Raw genomic sequence first — 17,913 nt, forward strand, 5'->3', positions numbered from 1 at the left:
TTAATAATTTATTATAAAGGTTATTTTTTATAAAGGTTAATAAGGCCTTTAATAAAAAGGTTAAAATTATTATATTTTTATAAATAAAAATTAAAATATTAAAAGTTAAATTTTAAAAAAATATTAAGGTTAAGTAAAAATTAATTAAAATAGGTCCTAATAATAACTTTATTTATATAATATATATATAAAAGGTAAAATATAAATTATATAATTATTTAATATATATTAATAAAGTTATTAATTAATACATTTTAAAATATAAGGATATTAATATAAAAAAGGTTATTAAGGTTAAAAATAATAGATTTAATTAAAAATATTAAAAAAAGCATCGCGAATAACGTATTCGTTAAGAAAATCGCTTCAGAAGTTGGGTAATTAGTAGGCAGGGGGGGTGGTCGTGAGGCAGGGTTTTTGCTTATATGGAGTAATACCACGTCAGGCATTCCCAGACGAAGCCAAACTCCGGTGCTAACAACGTATCCATTTTCAATGCTTCTCCACTTTTGCTCATGCATTCTCATCCAACACACATCCTGCAGCGACTTCTAACTGGGAAGGATGTGCGGGACTTTATTGCAAGCAGCGCTTTAGATCCTCTATCTTACGAGAGCTATTAAACCCTGTTGGCACATGAGCCTTCAGCTGGTGCACAATCTATTACGTTGAACTCATATTGTAAACGGACATCATCGGGTCTTCCAGTTTAGATGTACATATAGAAATAAGGGCCTAGAAGACTTATCAGATTCACTCAAAGATCAGGCGCCATCAGAACAAAGAACACTAGTACTACAGTGGTTGAGCTGGACCCCGCAATTCAAGTCCTCGTTTCGGAATGGATTTCAAGAGAGATAAAAACAGCAACTCTAATATATTTACTTAGAGTGACTAGGCAAAGTAAATATCAAAACGATATGAATAAATGTTTCGAGATACGTTGTATTCAGCAACAATTCACTATAGTCATCAAAGCCTATGTGGACATTTCCAAGCGTGAGGGTAACGTAGACCCATATACAGACTGCAACAACTTTTCATTCTGGAACTTCACCTACGTAACCATAACTGAACCGGTTAACAAATGCTATACTTAGGTACGCAGAGTGTACGCCGATCTAGATTGACTTGCCGATTACCTAGACACAGGTTGGCAGAGGTGGCTTAAAGTACGAGACAATTCTAAGCGATCCATTCGGACGGATTGAGCAACCGATGTAAGTTTGAATCCCCGACCCTGCTGACAATACCTCGGAACCACTATTCAAAATGTTAATACCCATCAACCCAATTTGAAGCGAGAGCTTACAATAACGTGGTCATAGCATTGCTATAAGCTTTCATATACTTGCCTTTCTCATGAGATCTGAAGTATCTTTTAAGGCCCCAAATGACCTTTTCGTCACTACTCGAATAGTGTCGAACAGGAATGTAGACCTTGACGACTGGGCACTGGTCCCCAAGCTTGAATCCAACGTTGTAGAGCATTCCAGCTGTACGGTGGTGAACTTGGGTTAATGGCTGATCTCCATGATTTGCGAAAAGGGCATTCCATAAACTGCGGAGATCATCGAGTCCAGTCTGCAAGTTTGGGCTGTGAGCCCGACCACCAAGCATCATAATGTTCGCCACAGAATTGAAAGTTGTCTGCCGGCAGCGGAAGTAGATCTTGATACGTGACTCCTGTGGATCGACCAGGTCAATAGCTAGCATCTCGTATTCAAGATGAGCGCTTGCTGTATCACTTGAGAAATCGGAGAACATGACCAACGCGTTCAGTTTGCTTTCGTTGCTGTGGGGTGCCAATTGGATTGCTTGTGTGAGGACCTGTAGTTTAGATTCCTTTCGTGCTATCGCTCGAGATTTGGGGAAAAAGTACGCTTTGGCTGTGGTATTGGGTTCTATTAGATCAAAAGCATAGAATATGGAGCTATTGTGATCGTGTGAGTCAATTGATTCCCACACGTTGTCTCCATGATTCTTGAAGAAATCCTGAAAATGATGTAACCATTCCACGCCTAGGTCTGGTAAAGCTTTGATCAATTGCCTCTCAAAGTCCACTCCCACGAGTAAGTTTAGGGGGTCAAGTGAAGTTCCTGCTGTGAGCCCTATTGGTTCGATAGAGTATCGTATTGTCGGCCTATCATTACCTGTGCCCCAATCCCAGCTGAACTCGACAGGTGAGCCGTCATCCGTCATGAAACTCTTCCAAGGCTGCGTAATATAGCCGCTTGTAGGGAAACTCCCAAGGTTATGGGCTACAAGTCGCATAAAAAAAGCCAAGTTTCGATATTGGGCATCATATGAGTAACCAGCATTGAATAAGATGATGCCCAGAGCCTTCCCAACATGCTGGTACCACAGGTAATGATGTAGGGATTCGGTATGAGCAATATCAGAAGTGATCTGTTGCCAAGCTGAAAGTTCAGTACAGCGGATGCCTAGCATTTCAACTCAGCGTACGCTAGTCGTGTTCAATTAGTCTTATGAGTGATTTAATGGGTTTACAGATTATTAGAAGAAATCCATATTTTGCTCGCTTTATAGTAATATTGAGTTAACGTCTCATTAGTACCCACTGAGCCGGTTCCAAGCAAAACAACAGGAAAGGCTGGATGATGCGGAGCAAAGGCAACGGAATTTTCTTTAACCTATGTTACTATCGTGTGGATGAATCCAGTACAACATTTTACTCGCGGTTTCCCGAGCGGCGCAGTCACGCAGGGTGGCCAATCGGTTCTAAGGTAGAATGCAGACTTCCTAACACATGCCTCCTACATGAGGATCAAGTAGGTAGGGGTAGTATAATACTCAGCGACTACAGTAGTGTCTGCTCTTTCATCATCCTAACCGCGCTTTCGGAAAGAACTTCTATCGCCGGGCCCCATTGGTACAGGTACAGGGCCCTAGTTAGGAAATACATCATCAAATCCAACCATATAAGTGCAGCCAGCAGCGATCCTGACGGCGAATTGCATCCATCTCCCAGGAAGCTGTCTGCGTACGATGCTACGTCAGATGAGGCCAATGTTGCTGTTAGGAACTCGACATGCAGCATACCCCCGTCTGGGTATTTTTGAACCCTGCCCCTTGCTTGACCCTTATCAGGCATGTACCAGCTACTAAAAATGTCTGCATTGAAGATGTATCAGATCCGCCAAAGCATTCCGTAGTCAAATTGAAAGGCGGGGGGAATCGTGCCATTAAGCCTGCTCCGCCGGCGAGCATGCGTATGCAGTATGCTATTTGAGTCACAGTTAGATGCGTAAGTATGCGCTACCACATTCGATAGATATCAAACAGGGGTGTCAAGCTCATGTTCATATACATAGGGAATCTCTATACTTGGGTGTAATACTCTCACGCATACTGGTCGTGTTACTCGTTATCTTCTGTGATCCACTGCCGTTAGGTTAGTTGCCTGTTCATCATGCAGTGTACCTACCCAGGGTGATGGTAGATGAGAAAGACCTATATTTTGCACTGTGGTGTTATTGGATACGAAGAAGTGGCCGAACTATGGTTATCAACAGCTCTTGTCACTATACGAAGAACCTGTTCGTGTCCCTGGCCATTCTGAAGCACCTCCATTATACTATATTTATTTGTGCCCAAATTCGACACAAGCATTAAACTGGTGGCTTCTGACCGCATGCTACATGAATGTTGAACTTGAAGTAGCCACCTGATTTGATTTCTTGGTGCACCGCTTTCTCTAGGTCACCCAGATGATCGCCAAATAATGGCCCTGATGTACCTCTGTCCGTCATCATACGCGCCCAAGTGAAAACTAGGCTCAATATACTAGCCGTCATGTCTGATCGTGTCTCCGGGAGTCTATCAGAGCTTACTACATCTGTAACGACTGATGTAAAGCCTGCTTCTCGCATCTGTTTCGGAAGCGTATTCCAGCCGTGTTGAAACTGCTGGTGCAGAGCATCGCTAAAGGCATCGGTCATCGATTTGGCAGTCTCAAACCGAGCATCCGGCGTGGTCTTGCGCCATTCGGCGTTCAGGAACTCGCATTCCTCCCACTGTATATATCCACCAGGGCGCAGTAGGAGAAAGATATTGCGTACTGCTGGTGCCCAGTCTTCCGGGCGCATCGCCGAAACTAGGAGGCGAAGATGGACCAGATCATACTGCCCGTGCATATCCTCGAGAAATGGTTGCTTCAAATCTAGTACGGAAAGTGTTACGCTAGACGGTAGCGCATCACGGGGCGGGAAAAGCGCAGGAGATATATCGAAGCCTTCAAATACCGCCTCTGGAAATTGTGGATGTAGACAGATTATAAAGCGCGCAGTGCCAGTCCCTATATCAGCAATGTGCGGAACCGGGGGAAGCTTTAAAGACGGATGGAGGATGTAGCCCATATTTCTGCTTTATTGTTAAAGAATACTCAAGCTGTAAATGAAGGGAACTATACTTCGTCATCAAGTCAAACTGCTGGTTGAGCCTATCAAGCTAGGTCAGATCATAGACCATATCACTCGTCTGGAGATTGCCTCAAACCTGAAAGTCTCGCTTGGGAGACGAGTCATGTTCTCCATGTATACATCTGCCATTGTGATCGTGTAGTGACTACTTTAGATGAGGTTGAATACTTCGTCATGAACTGCCGTGCCTTCAAAGGAGCCTCCCCAACCACCTGAGACAAAGGCGAAAAGAGTCTTTCAAGGGAATGATAAGATTCCACATGGAATGGGTCAGACTCTTCACGCGTGGTCATCTTCGTGATTTAACCATGCAGCAAAGCGCGAGCAATATTCTCTTGACTATGTGGTACCTTAGTGGATACGATATGAAGGAATTAATGCAAGGACCCAGTTGTATATGCAGACTGAACCAACATTGAGGTGAAAGACGGTTGTCTAGGAAGGTTCCTAGGATACTTTGACTCGCATGTACTTACTACCTACCTAGCCTCCGTCTCCAATGGTACATCACTCTACATCATATCTAATACAGACCCATCCATAGCTTTGACCACCTGCCGTATCTTGACAAGCCGGGGATCCCATTAAGACATGATTGAGGCTCTCATAATCTGATGTGTGCCCGCCAAGCCTTCAAGTCCAACATGCAGCATAGGGTGCAACCTATTAACGTGATGTCGCATGTTGTCAAAAACGGCTCCATTAGGCGTGCGACGTCTACAGTAAGTTACTGCTAGGTATGTATTTTCCGCTGGGTATGTCAGGTGATATATGCCGTTGGAAGTATGATTCACTATCCAGCCCCTCCATACATAACGGAATGTGAAGCCACCGTTAGCTGCAGTTGTCGTTTCGCCGAGATATGTGCATCGATGTTTGTACATAACAGCATGGGAATCTCGTGCAGTTGGCACTTAACCTCCCGTAGGAATCAGGTTGTTTGAATGCTACAGCGCGGAATTCCCAACACAAGTGGATGGGAGGTGGCATCCGCCGATTCCTTCAACTTTCGGTAATACCTGATGAGACCTTAATCAGATTTCACGCTTGTATCTAACGTCTTCTCCTACCCCTCGTAAGACCCCGAGGATGGCATGTTTGAAGCTGTTTTTCTGCAATAATAACGCAGATCTATCCAGAACACACTGCCTAACATTTTTCGCTGGTTTTGAAAACCGTCCATCAGAGCATAATTCATCATAAGCACTCTACTTCCACTTCTTAATAGTCTTGTGCCGATTCTATTACACCGTGCCAAGAGATATGGGAAAAGACCCGAGCGAGACGGGAGCACTGCCGCCTCCGGATGGTGTAATTCCAAACTTTGTCAATCCACCCTCTATTCATTATATCCACGTTGCAGTGGCGATTGCGGGACTGGCCACATCAGCAATCGCAGTAACGGCGCGTACTTATACAAGAGCGAAGGTCATAAAAAGGTTTGGTCTGGATGACTGTAAGTACTTGTACAGAAACCCTCTAAAACGAGAGCAAAGATGTTGAAATACAGCAGGTTCCCTATTAATATCACTGGTAATTATGAGTTGCTTCACCGCGACAGCAATGCACAGCTGATATCTGCAGGCGATATTTGCGGCATATGTCGCTTTGACCATTACCACGGGAGAGTACGGACAGGGGGCGCATCAATGGGATGTGACCGTGACTCGTTTCTTCATGCTTCTCAAGGTTCGTCAAACAATTTAGACGAAACGTGGTCGTCATACTTCGAGCCCCTAATAGTTGATTCTTAAATTTCCTACAGTACATCAACTATATAGAAATCCTGTATAGTCCCTTGATGTTCTTCGCCAAGTTCGTCGTTATGCGCCAAATCGAATCAATATTCCTTAAACACAAACGCGATAGCATAAGTCACACGTGCCTTAAAATTCTCATCTGGACAAACTTGTTTTTTTATAGCGGCTTGATGTTGTCATTCATTCTCGCCTGCATCCCTCGCGAGAAGATCTGGAATCCGGAGATACCGGGTCGTTGCATTGATAACGACGCAGCTTTGATCGCCTCCAGTGCGATCAACATTCTATCCGACTTCGCTATTCTTTTTTTACCGTTAGCTGCTATTCATCACCTTCAAGTGGCTAAGAAATCTAAACTCAAGGTTACTGCCATCTTCGCAGTTGGAGGCTTGTGTGTTTTCAACTACCCCCTATACCCCAGCAGCACCTACATCAGAGGTATAAATGCTAACACGCTATACCAGTGCCTGCATAGCAAGTATAGTTCGCTTCGTTTACACCATCCAGTTATCCAAGCAGACAGATGTTACATATGCGATAGAGCCATTCGGATATTGGACGTGAGTATCATGATTAATTCAGAATCATGTACACATCATTGACAATGTCTTTAGAGAGATTGAGTACGCTACAGTTGTCCTGGTCGCTTGCTTCCCGACTTTCCCACTTCTGTTTAGACACATCGCGCAACGCTCTCAAGTACTATTCTCTTTCAGTGGCACGGCGAGCCAACAGAGGGGCGTTGAGGCACAAACAGGCGCCCAGTCTGATCACAGCAGTGTGAGGAAACTGCGAGCACCGCCAGCACAAGATTTAGGTTATACTCATAGCCTAGAATCATTGTAATGCATGTACCAAATTCTCGGGGTTCAAGGCAGCGGCTATGCCATAAGCAGTCAAATGTTGCGGGGGAGCACCCTAATTATCGCAGGTCGATATCTAAGACATATTGACATGAGCTCCGTATTCGAAAAGCGATATACGGCCTTTTGACTTGCCCTTCGCACTCAGTAATGGCGGAAATGGTACAGGCGATTGGATTGATACTGGTTTTCATCCCCCGATTAAGATCAGAGGTCTATTTAACGTTCATATGTAGTTTTAGGTCAATATATTTACTTTGATACCCTAATAATCCAGGATTCCGAACTATACACAGTACATAGGAGGTATATCCTTCTGGTGTTCGTTATTTAATGAGGCAATTAAATCTGCAGTATCTAGGTGTAGTTCTCATATAAAATTGAAGTAGTTTTGCTTTTATGCAAGTAAAACTTTATGAGCATACTTCTTATATTCAAGTCTTCAATCTTTATGTAAAGTATAATTGGTTTAAGCAGAGCTACTTCTATTTTGGTGGTTATCATATATAAGATTAAGTATCTGAGTTTTATCAAGTTGACTAGGCATGATCAAGCTAACGCTCACTTTGGAGTAGCGTTGGCGACGGAAGTGGAGTTCCAACGAGTACCTCGGTAGTGAAGGAGATCAAGTGCTGATTCACTATGTACATACTAGTAGTAGGGTCATTAGACTCGCTGTCAATTAACACGAGTCTCTGCGAAGGCACCTACCTCATAGGGGGTTGCTAGCTCAATTATTAGGGGTTCTTTGAAAATTCCTTTTGTTGAAGTATGATGTTTGTCTGGCCATACGCGGTTTCGCGGTGAGCGAAGAGGAGCATACGGTGGAAGAGGAAATAAGCTACTACTCAAGTATTTTCAATCTATCACAGCAACGCAAAAGTTTCATAGTCTAGATCCTCAAACATAGAAACATTAGCAACCCAGGCTTCCAGGACATGAACCAGCCGTTTTCTTCAACTTGTTTCGATAGCCCGAAAATGAGACGACTTATGACTTCTGGTGAGAGTATTCCTCGCAAATTCGCCCCCTTTTCAACATGCCCCTCACGGATGGACTTACTACAGACGACTTACAACTTAGAACCTTTGTCATCCGTGGGTCGTTTTCTAGACGGCAAACTTCCCAACGCAGTAGCATGCTCAGGACTCAATGTCGTCTTTTCCGATAATGTCAGACGCGTCCATTCCGCATACTCCCGTTCGGTCTTGTGGTAATATTCCATTTCCCGTTGGATCCATTTGGCTGCGTGCTCAGCACAGAGGCCCGGACTTTCCAAGGGAAACAAGTGACCACGACCTTCGACATGAATCTCGGCGACCCTACCGGCCGCCATCCCGCCGCTGCCGCTGCAACCAGTCCCACACGCCCGTGCGATGTCCGAACGGGACGATGGTGGCAGGGTGATATCGCTAGACCCGCCGAAGACCCAGAGAACAGAAGGCCGTACATTCAGCAGCCGCTCGACAACTAGATGGCCCTCGCTTCGGTAGAAGGGAAACTGGCGACGCACCTCTAGCGGATCATTGAAGGCTGGGTCGAAGTCCGGTGCACCTTCTCGGTCGACAGTACCATCAGCGCGCTCGTGCGGATACAGGGGCCGGAAGTAGGTGAAGATTTCCTGATGGCGCGGTGTAGCGAGCGTTACCCCGTTGCCTTCGCGGTTCCCAGCGGCGTCTCCCGGCGCATCGCGCAACGCATGATCAATCCAAGCCTCCAGAACCCGTGGATCCCAGGTGGAAAACATACCGCGAGGGCGACGGAAGGACTCAATGGCGGCCTCCCGGGTGGGCCATGAATCGCGGCGCGCGACAGCAAGGCGGACCCCAAATATAGCACCGGTCTGCTTCTGTGAAAAGACGCTGATGACGGGATCGTAGAGAATGAGCGCGCTGAGCAGACGGGGGTGGAGCAGCGCTAATTGAACGAGGATGTTCCCGCCGAATGAGTGTGCTATGCCAACGATGGGCCGAGGCATCTCGCTGCGGAAGACGTTGGTCATGTACAGGAGGTCCCGGGCGTGGTCAGCCCAGCCCGGATCGTTGCCAAGCAGCTGCTCGTTGAGCCTGTGGCTATAGCCCTGATGGGCCACGTCGGCGATCCAGATGTTGCGGATACGGAAACCGTGGGCCCGTGACTGAGCGTGTAGATCACACCATAACGGTTCGTAGACTTCTTTCGGAAATGCGTTCCCGTGCGCTCCAATTATCGTGACATCGCCCGGTTGGGGATTGAGGTTGTCCTTCGGGCGGTATTGTTTGATGTGAATGCGCAAGATGGCTTCTTGCGAGGTTCCTGTAGCTCGCGGCCATTCCCTCAGATGTTGCGCGGGGATGATATGCTCTTTGACTTCAAAGGGGAACTCCATTGAGCACGATTACTTTCACAGTTCCTATTCACAAGTAGTCCTCGGAGGCAAACCCAGCGCTAGGTGACTATTTGCATTCAACAAGTCGCACAAGTGATAGATTCTCGAAGGCACGATAAATGGATTAATAAAATACCTAGGGAGATAGGCATGCTCGGTTCTTGAGCATGATAGTTCATACGCTTCCCCTCTCTCCTCACTTTCTAGTTACTGTAGATACTTGTTGGGTATGATACAGTATCGGTTCTGAGCCGGAACCTTTCATATGGAACCTCACTCAAGTACCTCATTTTTCATGTATACTTACCTTATGACCTACAGTTTTGGCGGATGTAGTATGTAGAACTTGTAGATGTCTGATTCCCCAGCATTGTGTACAAGGGACACTAACTATGCACGCTACTTGGGCTCAATGCAGTTGGCACAATGCGATTTCAGAACCTCAAGGGTCGCGGCAAGCTCTTGTTGCCTGATTTACGAAGTGGCCAGTTGTTGTATCGTTGGTTCTCCATCTCATATGCAACTCACCAACAGCATCTGTTAGTGCATGAACACACCTTACAGAGTGGCGCAGCATGCATGCTGTTGCTCCTAGAACTGCGTGGTGTAAGCACTGCAGGGGGCAGACTACACTTCTCGGATAACGTGTCGGACCTTCATGAGCAAATGATGGTAAAGACCGTCCGCCCGACGTATCATCGTTCCTTCAGGGCGGTCTTCCTCAATGTAGCCTATTCAAACTTGCCAAGTTGTTCGTGCTCCTAGCTGGGGGATTGATGTAGGTCTGGAGACTTTTCGTCTCTGCTGAACATAGGTCCTGAAGTTCGTTTCGAGTCCTATGGACAAACCTTGCTGAGCTTCCTTCCGTCAGCTCCCGTTAGGTTGTTTGGTGACATCCAGATACGCCTTTGACAAGCCCCTTTTCACAGTCATGTTAGATTTTCTACCTGATAGCAAATATACGGTTGCTCGTTCCGTTCTGGCACCACTTGCAAGGCCTTTGAAATGAAATAAGCCCATATTTTTCAGCATATTGCAATCGATGCCCTCTGTGCTTCTTTTTCTCTGTAGCTTGGTTGCAGTTGTGCATTGCCAAAGCCGATACTAGGGATCCCCTATAATGTTGAAGCAACGAAGAGCTTGTTTGGTTATGGTCTAGCCTTGATGAAGGAAGGGTCTCCGGTAGGGGACGTTTTGGCTCGGTTCTTGAAGCAGAATCAGAAAAGCAGGATCTGCTATCAGTCGGGTTTTTCTCCGGTCACAGGGCAAACCATTGCTCGTAGTTCGAGACTGGCTGGCGGCCCGAGCTTATCAAATTGAAGTCTTTTAATTTCCGCATATACAGGATACATAGGCGAGTCTTAGGGGTGAAACGCCAACTCACGTGTCCATATTGACCTCAGCAGCCATAACACATGATGATAATATGACTCGAAAGGATATCAAGTCTTCCGTGACCTGAATTAAGCGATCATGAGCGTATACTAATTTGTACAGCCTTCTTACTTATGAAACGATCAAAACGTGAATTAAGAAAGTATTAGCGAGATCAACAACAGTTACATAAATATCTGAAGAAGCAGTGAAACTTCACAAAAAGCGAAAGACCTATTCATAATCAACCCCTCCATCACTTGGAATAAACAAGCTCTTCATCTCTTATCGCAATTCTGCCGTGGTTCTTAAACCCCCATGCCACCACCCGGAAGCTCCGCAAGCCCTTCCGCATTTGTCAGCATGCCGTGATATTTACTCTCAAAGATGGCACTTACATCCTTCAGTAGTCTCATCGACCATGTTCTTGACGGCACATGCGCCACTGATAGCGTCCGCCTGTGTCGTGAGCGACTTGCACGTCGGGCCGAAACAAGCGTTGTCCATAGCACTTTGCAGGGTGTTGTCTTTCCAGCCGAAGACGTAATCAGCGTGCTGTCCGTAGCCGGTGCTGCTTCTTGTTAGTGTTTGTTTAGAATGAGTTGGGGGAGTTAGGGAAGAGAATACCTGTCGCCGGTGCTGAGGACGAAGGGCTGGCTGCCGTCCGCGGGCCATTCTGCCTTGTTGTTGAAGGCTGTTGTATCCCACATGATCTGTTAACCAATATAGTTAGACATTATGTATACGCAATCGTTCGGCATTGGTCTCACTCACCTCTAGATGGACCTGTGGAATCTTCACGGGGTGCGTCGACGGGCATTTGCCGCTCACAACCGCGAACGATGTAGGGCCGCCCGTAGAGTGGGCAACGTGGTCCATGTGGTTGGGGCTGTCTAGGTTTTTCCCGTCCCAGCATCTAATGAACCCTTAGCTCGGCCTGCGTTTCCACACGGCAACCGAAGGTTGAAAAGAAAACTTACAGGGGAAAGATGATGTTCGTACGGATACCGCCGAGGCAGGGCGTTGTGGGGAAGTGCTCGGTATCTAGCTTAGGATCAAAGCAAGGTGAGTAGACGTTTCCCTGGAAGTTGGGTCCCGTGTAGCATCGGAAGCAACTTTGCATGTTCTTTCCAAGGCCTGTCGAGTTGCGTCTCGTAGACTCCCCAGCAAGCATTCGAAATCCCTAGCGAGAACGATAATTAGTAATTACGGGATATCTTGATGTCATATCATTGTATAGATCTCACCGGCTTGAAGGCAGTCGTCTGCTTCGCGCCAGGCGAAGTGTAGTAGACTGTGATGCCGCCATTGTGGCCGCTGACTGCCTGGTTTGGGATTTGAGGCACACGCTTGTAGGTTCCATTGCGGGCCTTGAAGTACAGGTTCGCCGTCCAATAGTTTGAGAAGTCTTGGTTGAAGCTGCAGGTGGTGCAGGTTGAATGTTTTGATATGTCATCTGTTGGCATAGATGCACCAAAGGCATTCTGGTAAAGCATAAGCAGACGAAAGCAAGGACGCATTTATTCCACTCCTAATACTCACGCCTCCGACTACCTGGTGGACATGTGGAGATGGGTTTACACCTGGATTCACTAGGCTGTAGAGAATTAGACCGCAGACCGCGTATATCTTCTTTTGAAGAACTTACGGGTCGAGTCGCTCGATGACTACCCTAACCAGTACACATAATTAGTAAGAGCTGCTTCCAAGATATCATAGCAGTAGATTTGTCATCAAAGCTCAACATGATGCGAGAGTGAATGACCAGTCTCGATCTCCAATAGAACATCCATAGAATTATTTCTCAGATACGTACTGACTGCAGCCAAAGCGCAGCATAGCAAGGCCTCCGCTTCCATAGCCTTGTGGAACTGCTGCCACAAGGGCCGGGAACGCCGTTAACAAACTAGACCAGAACATCATGAGGATCGCCTAAAATAGTCAAAGACTCAAACACAGCAATAGAAGATTATGTGTACGACAAAAGATATTGTATTGTATTCAGTGTAGCTAGGGCTAGGAAGATATACAGGAAAACAATTGAGGAAGTAACCCTCCCATCATTAGTCATAACCTAGTCGCGATGCACATGACTCCTCTACAACTTCCGAGTACCGTGGTGTTGACTCAATAAGTGCGATAAGCGGCATATGAATATCAATTTTTAAAATCATATAGGAAGAAGAGAAGAAAGCAGTGGGCCGTCTCTTTTCCGTGCTTTGCCCCAGGCTCCGCTACTGCCGGTTTCCGTGCAATCAAAAGACTTTATAGATTATGCCGTCAAATAGGATCTCAGCCTATGAGGACACTGGCTTTGTGTTGTGCTACCGTTTGATTCTACCGGATCTGCATTTAGACGATCGGCAGTTCACCAACTTAGATTAAACAACCTTCACACTAAGGTCATTGGCTATTGGTCTCTGCCCAGTGCTTCCTTCATTATCGGATCTCAACGGGGGTTTATTATCTCCTCTATCAAGGTATACGTAAAACGATAGTGAAAGCTCTACATTATCTCAGACAAATGCTATACGCTACACTGGCGATGTACATTTTTATCGAGGAAAATACCTACCCCCTGATCTCTTGTGTACGTGGACTGATCACCAATTCTTATCAAATAAATACCGAGAAATATGTATGAAGTAATTAACTGCTACGAATCTTATTCTGCCAGTGTTAAAAGTCTATAGAATAGTAGCTACCTGCAAAACTCAGACGCGACAACCGACCGTCTAGTCTATTGATTGAAAGTACATTTATTTTCATCTTCCCCTTTAAATAGTACACAAAGCGTACATGAAGTCACTTCCACATTATCAACTCGTCACATCTCATGACTGTAAAACGACCACCGGGTAGCCCAAGGCCATTCAGCTAATATACCGAAAGAGGCCCCTATTTCGGGCAGTTCGTTTAGCACCCAGTCCCAAGCGACGAAGTTGAGAGAGAACAAGTTTGGGCTTGTCGAATCTCAATTTAGTGTCAGAATGATGATTTAGAGCATAGCAGCAACAGCGAGCAGGCCGCCGAGAGCGGCGCCGCCAACAATGGCACCTGTAGGCCGGGCAGCGGCGGCTGTGGGAATTGGGGAGCCCGTAGCTGTGGGCTGTGCGGTGTAAGAGCCCGTGCCAGTTGGGTACGTGCCGTTGGACGCACCAGCGGTGGGGGTAGGGGTTGCGGTGACGAGGAGCATATCGTGGAGTTCGTCGATGAGAGTGGATGCTGCCTCACCCGTGGTAATGCAGTCCGTGATGTATGCCTCATACGCAGACAAATGGTCCCTTCCATAGCTAATGAGGCCCGCGGCGTATGTCTGGAAGTCCGCAGTGAGAGAGGCGGGAAGCTCGGTGGCGAGCTTGCGGAAGTAAGCCTCGTATCCAGCGGGATCTTCCAGGGTGAAATCTGGAAGAGCCGTGGTCGCACCAGGAGCGGTTACCGGCCCGGAGCCGAAGACATTATCGAGGTAGGAAAGGAGCGCCGGGGCCGGCGAAGGAGCATCCGAAAAGGAAAGTATGCTTTGGACACAAGTTGGGTCTTGGCCAGGAGTGCTGGTTGCGTAAAGAGCCGATGAGGCGCCTGCAAGGGTAGCCACGGACAGGATCTGCTTGGAGTTGAACATGGTGCTTGTTGACGTGGGTGCTTGATATTAGGTAGTGGCAATTCAAGATCTTGTTACAGGATGAGGATGAGAGCACTAGTGTGAGGAGCGAGATCACTGGTGGGCCAATTGATCGTGAATAAACCGGCCATAACGGACGCTTTATATTCACGACTTTCGTCGCCGCCGCCGCCGCCGCAGCAGCATGTTGGTGGACGGTGTACGGCTCAGCTAACAAGCGCGCCAGATGAACAAGGATCGGAGAGTACCAGGTATGCTCTAGAGCTGACTCACAGTCGGAGGCGCGGTTGCAATGCATTCATAGTATAGGGAGAACCCTGCTTTGCTTCATTTCCAAAAGCTGTGATAGAGTGGCTTCTAACAATGCTTGTGCTAGTCTCAATATCGATGATAAGCGTGAAATGCATTGTCGGCTGCCAAGCATAACGCCACCTCTGCCGGTATTTTTTATCAAATTATCAACTCCGCAAAATGCCAGGCACCCCAGCTCAACCCCATCGAAACATTAGTGTACGTGTAAGCCTGTTGGTGGATTCTTTTTGTCAGCAGAAGGCGTATCCTTGTGAAAAGAAGATTGGGGTTTCGGGCCGCTCGGGGACTTAACTGAGCGCGGACGGGACGGACTTAAACCAGGCGGAGTCCCGCGTTGTAGTGTGAGATCACATACTCTCTCTATCGTGAAGTGTAAAGATCTCGGCACCCTAGGGAGCCGGCCAGCATGGGTAGGCTTATCCATCGTGTTAATGAAAGGCCTCATACAAGACTAGGGGGCTATATGAGAAGTAGTGTACGCGGCTCGTAGTCGTAGTCGTATACAATGGGCCAATCGAGCAGCCAGACAGTCATTGACGCCTGCAGTTTAGATGAGAGCTGAGTTTCGGTGACTTTCGAGTGTAGTGTATGCAAGTGCTGTCTAGGCATTCTTCGAAACGAGATACGTGAACATATCAGCGAGCTATTTTCTTATCGTTGGTATGCAATAACACAACATGACATGTGTGCTGACACATTGAAACTCACACTAATGCCTCATCTACCTAGTCTCCTCTGGCGGTCGAGTCACCTAATTTACTCGCCGAGCGACTGTATGCGATCATGGACATCTTTCGGTCAAAGCGCTTGATGTACGTCCCGACCAGGGATGCCAGGTACGGGGACTTTCTCCTCAGACTAATGAACGAGCCGTGAGCTTACCCCAGCTGCGCCCCCTTTTCCACGCATGCAACCTAACTTGCTGGCTAGTGGAATGCGAAATAGTGACGACTCGCTCCTAGTCGGCTTCACGGCGCAAAATGTCGACCGATTGTTAGAGGTTCTGGCGTCCCGCAAGCTCATGTCCATGTACATTTGCCTGCCGTCGAATGGGTCTGATGATCCCGTCCCTGTCGGCGCTGTCTCGTTGAGCAAACCTAACGACGGACAAGCGCAACATGCCAACTCATTTCTAAGTGTCATCATCGCAGAAGAACATCAGCGCAAAGGCTACGGCAGAGAAGCTGTTGCATGGGCCCTTGATTGGGCATTCGACTTCGCAAGGTTACACCGGATCGAAATATCGGCTTACAGTTGGAACATGGGTGCGAAGCGACTATATAATAGTATTGGGTTTGTTGACGAAGGTGTCAAGCGTGAATGCACCTGGTTTATGGGTGGCTGGCACGATAGGTACGAGATGGCAATGCTAGAACACGAATGGCGATCGAAATGGCGGGCCATTGCAGATGCAGGAACATGGGCATCTAAGGATGGTCAGAATTACTCTACCGAAGAGATCGCGAAAATGATGGGATCAGCCTAGATTTGAAAGTAAGATATACTACTTGAGAGCTGGGTCACCAAAGTGCGTCGCGGCGTTGGGACATTGGTCAAGGTGTGATGACTCTTGATTGAGCTGTAGGCCACTTTGGCGTACTCTGTTGAGACTTCTATCCGCCATTGGAAAGTAAGCATTCCCTCAACAATTGAAAGACATGTTCCTGTTAGCGAAAGTGCGATTCCTCCCAATAATCTAGTCTATCTGGCCTGAGTCAGGTTATACGCAAACAAAAGTGTAGTCTTCTGACACGTATGCTGCTGGTATCTGTGAAGATTTACCTTCACTGAATCTTTCCCTCAGTAACCATACCACGGATGGTGTCCAGGCTGCTCTCGACCGCCACTTTCGCCATCTTAGGCACGGCATTAGCTCAAAGTCATCTAAGAAGAGCGGGGAAATTGTAACTTGACTAACCTCCCAGTGATTCTTCTCAAGCTGCGAGGCTTTCTCGCTTCCCTCCGACACATCGGGGTGGCGCCACTCAAAGACATAGCTAAGGAGCAACCCACCGTCAGGGCGCGTGCTAATGAGATTCATGACAGAGCTGCCATCTTCCTGCTGGAACACGACACGACACGGTTCATAGTGCACTGCAGTGAGCACCAAGTTAGCAATCATTGCCTCAACAGAATGCACGAGGCAATATAGAGAAAGGGAGCCGCAGCCTCTCGGTGAGAGGCGAGGAAAGTATTGACGCCACGTCGTCACTTACCGCACACCTCTTTGACTGTTCTTCCCGGATTACCATTGACAGGGGCAAACTCGGCCTCTCGTGTGACCTTCAGCTCTCCCGTGGGTAACGTCTCCTCGGATAGGACCTTGCATCCAGTGATGACGGGGACAAAGTCCTGCGCCCGCCTGACCTTGAGCTTGAGACCCTCCCAGACTTGGGCCTGGGTTAAGGTAAGCGTAGTGCCAGCCTTGTTGACGGGTGCAGTGTATGCAACGTTGAAGGTAACCATTTTGGCGATGCTGAAGGGTGTTTGGCTAGAGCTAAAGACGAGGATATCGATGTGTTTGGAAACTGCCAGATGGAATGCTTGATGTGATGTTGCGATGAAGCTTGCAATAACTCTATCCTCAAGACCAGACCAATCGCTCCTTTATATCTGAAGAGCTCCAAGGCAAGTCGGACGGAGATCGGGGGAAGCCTAATAATCCCAGCGCACCTGCAACAGCCATGAGATGCACCTGCATGAATTTAGATTCTACGAACAAGATTCATCTGAATCATCCCCCGGTCGGGTTAGACATCGACTTTTTCAGCAGATTCCCACAGCCATTGTAGGTTCTAAGACCTAGCTGAACAACCTGTCGGGACCAAACGTCATTGTTCCTCCGCGATGAAACGGTGATTCATGCGACTGGCTGGCATTGTCGCGCGCCGGGACGTGACAGCCCAATAGGCGCGGGCTTGGTAAGCCGGACGAACAGCTTGTGGCACCATGGCCAAAAATAATCACGTCCGGCACACGCTTGGAAATTCTGACCCATCCGAAGGGGACGTCCGTCATTTCGGGACCGCGAACTCATCCCAAGTCGAAGCGTAGCGGCCTTTGGGAGACAGGCTTATGCGAATATGGCATGGTAGTTCGCGCCGCGACAAACTTGATGATGGGGCAGCAGATACATCCCCATACCTACATACAAAAACACTGACTAGCTTGT

General features: G+C 47.4%; 8 protein-coding genes across 8 annotated transcripts; 2 read left to right on the forward strand and 6 right to left on the reverse strand.

Annotated features, from left to right (window-relative positions):
- Positions 1 to 855: 855 nt before the first annotated feature.
- F5B22DRAFT_369004 (tryptophan dimethylallyltransferase-domain-containing protein) lies at positions 856 to 2,636 on the reverse strand. The gene is made up of 3 exons (XM_047971141.1): positions 1,313 to 2,636; positions 1,143 to 1,263; positions 856 to 1,071 (listed from the first exon to the last, which is right to left on the reverse strand). Exons 1-2 carry the CDS (start codon positions 2,449 to 2,451, stop codon positions 1,143 to 1,145), a joined length of 1,260 nt encoding a protein of 419 aa, XP_047827998.1. The 5' UTR covers positions 2,452 to 2,636; the 3' UTR covers positions 856 to 1,071.
- Positions 2,637 to 3,632: 996 nt separating this feature from the next.
- On the reverse strand, positions 3,633 to 4,571 carry F5B22DRAFT_649307 (S-adenosyl-L-methionine-dependent methyltransferase; the record flags this gene model as incomplete). The annotated part of the gene is made up of 3 exons (XM_047979155.1): positions 3,633 to 4,383; positions 4,433 to 4,462; positions 4,519 to 4,571. The coding sequence occupies 3 exons, from the start codon at positions 4,569 to 4,571 to the stop codon at positions 3,633 to 3,635; spliced, it is 834 nt and encodes a 277-aa protein (XP_047827999.1).
- Positions 4,572 to 5,224: 653 nt separating this feature from the next.
- On the forward strand, positions 5,225 to 7,334 carry F5B22DRAFT_618232 (uncharacterized protein). The gene is made up of 6 exons (XM_047975675.1): positions 5,225 to 5,898; positions 5,956 to 5,975; positions 6,027 to 6,131; positions 6,208 to 6,593; positions 6,667 to 6,762; positions 6,817 to 7,334. The coding sequence occupies exons 1-6, from the start codon at positions 5,706 to 5,708 to the stop codon at positions 7,046 to 7,048; spliced, it is 1,032 nt and encodes a 343-aa protein (XP_047828000.1). The 5' UTR covers positions 5,225 to 5,705; the 3' UTR covers positions 7,049 to 7,334.
- A 230-nt stretch (positions 7,335 to 7,564) lies between these two features.
- On the reverse strand, positions 7,565 to 9,864 carry F5B22DRAFT_618237 (prolyl aminopeptidase-like protein). Its single transcript, XM_047975676.1, has one exon. The coding sequence runs from the start codon at positions 9,431 to 9,433 to the stop codon at positions 8,138 to 8,140; it is 1,296 nt and encodes a 431-aa protein (XP_047828001.1). The 5' UTR covers positions 9,434 to 9,864; the 3' UTR covers positions 7,565 to 8,137.
- Positions 9,865 to 10,795: 931 nt separating this feature from the next.
- F5B22DRAFT_658680 (uncharacterized protein) lies at positions 10,796 to 12,646 on the reverse strand (the record flags this gene model as incomplete). The annotated part of the gene is made up of 8 exons (XM_047980132.1): positions 10,796 to 11,153; positions 11,206 to 11,378; positions 11,435 to 11,520; positions 11,582 to 11,723; positions 11,788 to 11,990; positions 12,055 to 12,291; positions 12,350 to 12,404; positions 12,624 to 12,646. 8 exons carry the CDS (start codon positions 12,644 to 12,646, stop codon positions 11,116 to 11,118), a joined length of 957 nt encoding a protein of 318 aa, XP_047828002.1. The 3' UTR covers positions 10,796 to 11,115.
- A 785-nt stretch (positions 12,647 to 13,431) lies between these two features.
- On the reverse strand, positions 13,432 to 15,072 carry F5B22DRAFT_369286 (uncharacterized protein). Its single transcript, XM_047971144.1, has 3 exons — positions 15,054 to 15,072; positions 14,703 to 14,951; positions 13,432 to 14,639 (listed from the first exon to the last, which is right to left on the reverse strand). The coding sequence occupies exon 3, from the start codon at positions 14,427 to 14,429 to the stop codon at positions 13,806 to 13,808; it is 624 nt and encodes a 207-aa protein (XP_047828003.1). The 5' UTR covers positions 14,430 to 14,639; positions 14,703 to 14,951; positions 15,054 to 15,072; the 3' UTR covers positions 13,432 to 13,805.
- A 452-nt stretch (positions 15,073 to 15,524) lies between these two features.
- Positions 15,525 to 16,227, forward strand: F5B22DRAFT_649312 (acyl-CoA N-acyltransferase; the record flags this gene model as incomplete). Its single annotated transcript, XM_047979156.1, has 2 exons — positions 15,525 to 15,613; positions 15,672 to 16,227. 2 exons carry the CDS (start codon positions 15,525 to 15,527, stop codon positions 16,225 to 16,227), a joined length of 645 nt encoding a protein of 214 aa, XP_047828004.1.
- Positions 16,228 to 16,376: 149 nt separating this feature from the next.
- Positions 16,377 to 17,375, reverse strand: F5B22DRAFT_369206 (uncharacterized protein). The gene is made up of 3 exons (XM_047971143.1): positions 16,958 to 17,375; positions 16,660 to 16,835; positions 16,377 to 16,597 (listed from the first exon to the last, which is right to left on the reverse strand). The coding sequence occupies exons 1-3, from the start codon at positions 17,205 to 17,207 to the stop codon at positions 16,526 to 16,528; spliced, it is 498 nt and encodes a 165-aa protein (XP_047828005.1). The 5' UTR covers positions 17,208 to 17,375; the 3' UTR covers positions 16,377 to 16,525.
- Positions 17,376 to 17,913: the final 538 nt, after the last annotated feature.

Source organism: Xylaria bambusicola (assembly GCF_022495145.1).
Source record: "Xylaria bambusicola strain CBS 139988 unplaced genomic scaffold F5B22scaffold_42, whole genome shotgun sequence".
NCBI classification, from domain to species: Eukaryota; Fungi; Ascomycota; class Sordariomycetes; order Xylariales; family Xylariaceae; genus Xylaria; species Xylaria bambusicola.